The following is a 7816-nucleotide window of genomic DNA, read 5'->3' as shown; positions in this document are numbered from 1 at the left end:
GGCGGGGAGAAGGGCCGGCGAGTCAGAGTCAAGTTAAAAGGGGCCCGGAGACTTCCGTTGTTTAAACTTGAATGCTCGAAAATGGTCTGAGAAGCAATAAACAATCTGATCCTTTTTCTCCCCCCTCTAGAAATCCAGTGCAGTATTAATCCACGGAGGTGCTGTGGGGACAGTTGGCAGTACAATGGCTTCTCAGTACCTCGTAGTGGCTCTGGCCGTTTTCTCCTCTTTTACCCAGGTTGTAATAGAAGCCAGCTCTTGGTGGTAAGCATCTAGTATCGGCTTGGTTTTGAAAGGGGGTGTCACGATTTGCTCGCTTCAATGTCTCTGTGCTTCTTCTGTACTTTGTTTCTGCGGGAGTGCGGCAGGAGCAAGGCAGCAGGGGAGAAGTGCGCTGGTTGGGATATGTTGTGTAGGAAAAGGAACGGGTCTGTCAAATAAGGGTAAATGTGCAACGTCTCGTCTTATCAAATACGGTTTTTAGAAATGCTGTATGATAGATTCTCTATGAATTTTATCATCTTTAAATAACTATAATTGTTTCTCCTTTAAAAGGGACATTTCAACTCCCTTAGGTTAGAAGTTTTGCATGTATAAGAGAAAATGCTGATTTGCAAGGAAAAACTTAAAGTTTCGGTTTGAAGTTTTCTGCAACTGAACTGTTTACAAATATATTTCATTACAAAGAAGTACATTTAAATTCCTGCTTTGGCAAATTATCTGTGTATGTACCATGTTGAGAGTTCTTGAAATAGGTGTTTGTCTGCTGTTTCCAGTGATGCCTTTTGGATTAATGGCCACTTTTTAATTGAAATGTACCATGTGAAGAGCACTTTAAGGAAACAAAGTTGATTTCGTTTAGCGTGAATATACTTGCCTGTATGTTTTTGTGTTGTCATTCGGAAGAAGCTAGAAGTAGTCTGTAGCAAGTTTCTAACTTCTGGCTTGCTAAAGATTTCCCTACTTGTTTATAGATCAGATTGAAAAACCCAGACTTAAATATAAAATATGTGTTGAGACAAATTGGGCTTTGGAGAGCTTTTTTCATTTTTGCTTTATTTATTTTCCTGGCCTTCCAATTGTTTGGAGTTTCTGTTATTTGTACTATGTCAGTTTAAGCTGCTAAAAGACTGCCTAGATGCAAGTCTTCCAAGTCTGTGTAGTGCTTCAGTCAACACAATGTATGGTGATAACCACATGGATGGAAACTAATGACTTCTGTCCTGTCCTTAAAACAAAAGTTTCATATTTAAGTCTTTGGGGTTTTTCCTCACTTGTTAGCACAAGCAGGAGTTGTATACTCGTGTATGATACAGTTCTGTCTGTGATTTATAGATTTTTTTTTTAAAAATTATTTTTTTTTTATTTTGAAGTCTTCTGTTTATTAATGCAAATCTTTCTTTATGCAGGTCTTTAGGGATGAACCCCATGAACCCCATGAACCCTGTTCAGATGTCAGAGGTGTATATTATAGGAGCCCAGCCACTATGTAGCCAGCTAGCAGGGCTTTCCCAAGGACAGAAGAAACTCTGCCAATTGTATCAGGACCACATGCAGTTCATTGGAGAGGGTGCAAAGACGGGCATTAAGGAGTGCCAGTATCAATTCAGACACAGAAGATGGAATTGCAGCACTGTGGACAACAACTCTGTTTTTGGCAGAGTCATGCAGATAGGTAGGAAGCAACATCTTTATGATTAAACTCTTGTCTAAGGATATGTATGGCACACACTGTTCTGCACTTGAATCTCTTGCCAGGTTCTTACTGAGTACTGTATACAATCAAGTGTTTCTGAAAGTTGGCAAAGGAGTTGGATTATTTTTAGCCGGAGGTGATTTCCCACCACTGTCCAGCCATGTGTCTTGGAAATCAAAGTAGGAATATATATTTGCATATGGGAATAGGGGAGAAAGGAAAATGAGGCCCTGAAATCTCTTTTTAGAAAACCTGAGACAAAACGAAGGCAACCTACAAGAATTAAAACCAGCAGCGTCCTGTAAAATTAAAGATGTCCATGTCTAGTTCCAAAGTTAGCAGCTGGATAATAAATCGCTCTTGGTCCAGAGGTTAACTGAAAATTGCTGCTCTGTCGATTAGTGTTTATAGGCAATTCCTCCTTGCTTATTTCCAGATCTGGTAATTTTTTTTCCCTCTTTTTAAGGAAAACAGATTTATTTTTATAGTACTGTAGCGGGGTAGTTTTCATGAAATCAGTTCTATCATGGCAAAATGTGTGATTGTTCTTATAACTCCCATTTAATGGAATCACATTGCTGGTAAGAGACAGATTCTTGTTTAACATCTTATCACAATTTGGTGGACACCCTACCCTTTCCCTATCAGATCCTCTTTGAAATGGCCTTCTCCAGTGCTCACGTGCTGCCTGCCTTCCCTGGCATTTAGGGACCTTATAGTATTTTAAAGTCCTTGGCAAAATTTTAACCAGTGCTGTTGAACTGGGTCCTTGGTGAAACCTTCCTGTGACTTTCCCAAATCAGACTGCTGATTTTGTGTAATCAACTGAAAAACGTTTATTTTTCTGGGTGGCAGTTGTGATCTTTTAAGTAGTGAGCAGTACCCTGGCAAATGCAGCACTGCTTTTTAGTTGGAGTTGTAAAGTAAAGCTTTTATGTCAGTGTTTTTCTGTCCTGCTTTGACAAAAGAAAAAGTTTTAAAATCGGTCTCAGTCTAGGTTTGTCTGTAAATGGGCTGACTCCAGTTAAAGTTGAAGGAATACATCAATTCACATTTGGTCTCAGTTCTTGTTAAAAGAAGTTTTTATTTGGAGATTGTTAGACAAATAGAAAAAAATTCTATTGCATAAAAGTACTGAATTGGAACATTTGATTTTAGATAAACAACCTTCCCTAGGCTTTTTGAAGCACAGTATTAATCCCCCATCAAGGGGTTTTTTTAAGCTTACTCAAGCAAGAGTCTTAAAACACATGTAACATGAAAGCAAGCTTTTTCTGTACACCTCTCTGTTCTAGTAATCTAACAAATGTCAGAAAATTAATCTGTTTAAAATTTAGGCCTTCATCCTTCAGCCCTTATTTATTATCCAAGCAAGTGAAAATTAGCTCAGGGGGACTGCTGGTGTGAAGCAGTGTACAGGATGGGGCCCGTGGTTTGTGGTGTCTGTCTCTGGAATCAATGTTTCTGCCCTCCCCAAGTATGACAGATATATTTAAAGGTGGTTCCTTTCAAGTTAAATAACTTTGCCGCACCCTTTTGCTGGATATGACTGTATTAGCTGATGTCTACACAGCAATTCATCATGTAATTAAGCCACTTACTCTAATTGCAGATGGAAGCAAGGTTAATAGCCATATTCAGGAGTTAGAGCATGAAGAGTGTATTCACTGAGAGCAAGGAAGGTGGTGTAACAGTTGTAGTATTTCACGCTGAAATGCTGTTAGGACCAGTTGGTGTTCCTCTGCATGGAAGGAAAAGTGGACACTTTCAGAGCCTGATTCCATTGAGTTCAGCCTGCCATGGCCTGTGTGATGGGCTGTCAGATGCCCCTTGCTCCCTGCGGTGCAGGAGGTGCAGGCTCTGAGTGCACATTGTTTGGGAGATTTTGCCATGTGCCCTTGGTTGTGCCCCAGAGAGTTCCCGGGCACGGCACTGCCCGCCGGCACAGCCACGGCCCCGTGTGTCAATGGACAGTCTTTCTTCCAGGATTTACCCTGCAGTTAGCTAAAGCTGTACAAATAAACCTGCCGTTGGGTTTGGAAACTTGCTCTGTGGCTTATTGAACTGTAAAATTTTAGGGCCTGTGTTCTGCACTGCTCCCCTTGGGTGCTGGTTCCCAGGTCAGGCCACGGTGCTTGCTGCCTTCCCCACTTTGCCCCCTCTCCTGGCTTTGTGGCCAGCCCTGTGCAGGCTGCACATGGGCTTTGCACACACAGCTGAGTGCTAACAGGAAACAAAATCACTGGATCCTCCCCCAACAGCTCCGTGTGGTTGGGGTCCAGTTTGTTCTGCCTTCAGCTTGATGTTGAATGCTTTTAAAATGCAAGACAAAGAACATTTTGTATCTTATGTTCAGGTATAAAAAAAAAAAAAAGGTTCTGTTCTTGCAGACTTATTCAGATCAAGTGTAAAGCTCAGCGCCTTGCTCTGTGGGTGGCTTCCTACAGTGTGTGTATATTGAACAGTTCCATTTCTATGTTTTATATATATGGGAGAGAGGGGACTTGAACGTGTTTGGAATGTGTGTTTGCTTGCCATGGCTACAATAGAGAGAAATCCTGGACTGTGGGAAAAGACAGATATGTTTGACAGTGAAGGAAAGCACAGTTGTGCCTAAAGGCTGTAAAAAAAAAAGAAAAAAACCCCTAAAACTCAGAGTAACTCATCCGTGTGGAACCATCACTCTTAATGTGTTCCTGGGGTCAATGACTTGAGGCAGTGTTGGCTTGAAGTGTGCTTCAGCAGCTGATGCTATTTTATAATTTGCTTAAATGTCCAAGGAGGGAACTTGCAGGGCAACTCTCTTTCCTGTACCCAAGCCTTTCCTTCTCCTTCCCACTAAGAGTAAGGTCTTTAAAATTTATTCCAGGATAATAATGAAAACTAGTCAAAAATAGTCAGCTTTATAAGTTTAAATCCCGCAATAAGCAGCAGAGTTAACCATGTGAAAGCATGAGCTAACTAAACATGGAAAAGAACAAAAATGGAACGAAGAGGCAAGTCCTGTGGTCCAAAGCAGACCATGTTTCTTTCCTCTCAATATAGTGGAAATTTTGCTTAAGGAATTAATCCAAAAATGTGTGTTGCAGAGCAAATGGGAACATTAAAATCTGTATGAGGTTCCCCCTGCTATAGTTTGCAGTACGTGCGAGGCCTAAGTCACCACATAAGGCCAATGTTTTTTTAACTGAAAAGGCTACTCCTGTAACCCTTTATACCCACAGTTCATGTAAATACTTCCAAGAGCAGGTGTCTGTGAGTACAGACAATAGTAAGTTAGGTAGCAAAGTGCTTCTCATCTTCCTTAAGTCTCATCTTTCCTAACGTAAGATTTCTGATTTTTCCCATTTAAACCCAGCATCTATTACTAAAATTATTCCAGTGGATGACAGCTCTTATATTAACAAAGCTGCTCTGATCGTGGTGTCATCTTGATGTTAAATATGAACCAGACTTCAAATTATTTATGTTTCAGAAGTGCTTGAAAGCTCCTATTAGATTTGACCTGTCATGATACGTCTTGTACAAAGAGATTTTGCCTAAAAATGTTGCTGTCTAAATATACATGACTTGCCCAAAACATGGCCTCTGAAAGTCCTAATTTTACAAAGGCCCACGCTGTTCCCTAAGAAAAAACATGTAAAATCAAGATTAAAAGCTAGCTTAATCTATTGATTAGACTAAAGATAAGGAATAAAACTTAACTCATATAAACAGAAAAAAATATTTAGTCTATTCTTAGTCAGTCTGAGAATCTTTCTTGGAAAAGACCCATTGGGATGCTGTCTCTTAAGGGGAAAAACAAACTTCAAGTGTTGTTCCCTGGTGCAAGTTTTGTGTTTGTTTGTCTGAAAGCTTTGCTAGTTGTACTCAGAACTTGTGGCAACCTTGGAAAAGTGATTGGGGAAGTCAGAATCTAAATGAGGTGGGATCAGACACTGTCAATAGGATGGTATGTGCCCATGTCTTACATTATGGGTATTGTAAGTTTTTCTTAACGAAAGTTGGAAACTTGAGGTTTTCCATTTCCATTTAAGGGCACCAGATGCAGGAGAAAACCTTCAAGGCCACCTTGTGCCAAGGGCTTTTTCTTCCCTGTAATTTGTAAAGATGATTGTCCATGAGCTCCCTTGCCATGTTTGCAGGAGCTGGAGTGGTGGATAATAACCAGCACAGGTTGTTGTTAGTTTTAAATACTCTCCTCCAGAAGTGTCTGGCTAATGTGTAGGGTGGAAAGTTGTGTGTTATTCTGCTGCACGTTTCTTTTGATACCAGGAGACCTTTGTAAAATGCTTGAACTTTAAATAAATTGGAACAAGTGGGTGAAGTGCATCAATCATGTTTGAGAAGTAGTAATTTAAGAACCAGACTTTTAAAAGTTGTATTTAACATCTCTTTCTTCTAAAGGACAGGAAGCCTGTTGCCCTTCCCTCCCCTCACATGCAGGCATGGCTGCTTTGGCCTCTCTGGCCTCATGGTCCTGACCCACCTCCATTCTGCTCTTTCATCCAAGCATTCACCACCATGAATGAGAAGTGATTTCTGCTCGTGACAAACTCTGTGTGTGCTCACATGGCTTGGTTTTGCTCACTTCTTTCATAGTGAGGACGTTTTGGGCAGCATGGGTCAGGGTTACTCCACCTTTTAACATGCAAGTGAACTTGGTGGCTCTGGAGAGCCTTTGTCCTCCTGGCCCCTCAGCGGGCCGGGCGTGCTGGCTGTCCCCTAACCCCGCTTGTGTCTCTGTGCAGGCAGCCGGGAGACGGCGTTCACCTACGCGGTGAGCGCGGCCGGCGTGGTCAACGCCATGAGCCGTGCCTGCCGGGAGGGCGAGCTGTCCTCCTGCGGCTGCAGCCGTGCCGCGCGGCCCAAGGACTTGCCCCGGGACTGGCTGTGGGGCGGCTGCGGGGACAACATCGAGTACGGCTATCGCTTCGCCAAGGAGTTTGTGGATGCCCGGGAGCGCGAGCGAGTTTACCAGCGAGGCTCCTACGAGAGCGCCCGCATCATGATGAACCTGCACAACAATGAGGCCGGCAGAAGAGTGAGTGTCCCTCCACGCTCCTCCTCATCCCTTCTTTTTGGGCAGAACGTGGCTCAGCGGGGCACAGAGCAGCCACCATGGCTTGTCTTTGTTTTGATGCACCAAACAAGAAAACGGCAAATACAGGGGGTGGGTGGGTGGGTGGGGATGAGTTGGTGTTGCTTCTGGTTGTCTGACAGTCCTGTTGCTTTCCTCATGGGGGAGGCTGGGACCAAAGCGTGTTGTGTTTCCCTCTGTATTGTTTCGTGAAAAGTGCCCTGCTCGCTGTGGATTCTCAGTAGAACAGAATTTTATTAGTTGGTATTTCCAACCAGGACAGTGTGTGTTGGAAGGAAGAGGGATGTGCTGGGCTTCCCAGGCTGGAATCGTGCCACAGGATTGTTCTGACTTTTTTTCTTTCCCTGGTTTAAGAGGATGTGAAAAGCTTCTCTGTGCTATTAGAAAACATGGTCTTCTGTGGTTGAACATGTCTTCATGGGTTCTTTAATCTCAAAAATGCTTTAAATGAATGGGTGTAAACTTTTATTTTTTTTAATAGTCTGAATATGAAGAGCCAAAATCATTATTTTCCTAGAGCTTGAAGTGCCAGCAATACTCAGCTGGAGACTTTACACTTGTGTTCTAAGGTGAAGAAGGATGAAAGATAATTGAAAATTAATAGTATTTAAATGTAAGAGGAGGGTGTCTGAAATCAGCAATGGACAGGCCAATTACTATTAGCAAGAAGAAAAATGACACTTTCACAGTTGCTTACAGAGACTTGGGAGTTCTTTCCCTCCTCAGCCTCATCTTTGCAGTGCCATTTGGCAGCGTTAAGACTCTGTAACTGCTGGGTGGAAGTTGTCTACAGTATCATCTAATGTGTCAGACCCCAGGATTTTTGGGGCAGTGTCAACACTGACTCTTATTTTATTTGTACAGGGCAAATGACTGAGGTTTCCCTGCCAAAGCTTTGTAAAGAGGATATTGCTATGTAGCTCTGACTCCCACCCATAGGTGTTTGGGGGTTTCTTCTTGGATGAAGTCTCTCTTCCAGAGCAGTATTTGGGATAGGAGGAGGATGCCGAGCCAAGAGT

At 42.5% G+C, this 7816-nt stretch overlaps 1 protein-coding gene across 1 annotated transcript in view; it reads left to right on the top strand.

Moving 5' to 3' along the window:
* WNT5A (Wnt family member 5A) overlaps positions 1-7816 on the top strand; it is an 11023-nt gene continuing 3207 nt past the window's right edge. The window contains exons 1-3 of the mRNA XM_008632328.2: positions 1-264; positions 1410-1675; positions 6448-6869. Coding sequence (XP_008630550.1) covers positions 185-264; positions 1410-1675; positions 6448-6869 — 768 coding nt within the window. The 5' untranslated portion in view covers positions 1-184. The remainder of the gene's footprint in view (positions 265-1409; positions 1676-6447; positions 6870-7816) is intronic.

Source organism: Corvus brachyrhynchos, unplaced genomic scaffold (assembly GCF_000691975.1).
Source record: "Corvus brachyrhynchos isolate BGI_N302 unplaced genomic scaffold, ASM69197v1 scaffold4, whole genome shotgun sequence".
Lineage (NCBI taxonomy): Eukaryota > Metazoa > Chordata > Aves > Passeriformes > Corvidae > Corvus > Corvus brachyrhynchos.
Note: the sequence above shows the minus strand (reverse complement) of the source record. Positions and strands in the feature narration are given on the sequence as shown.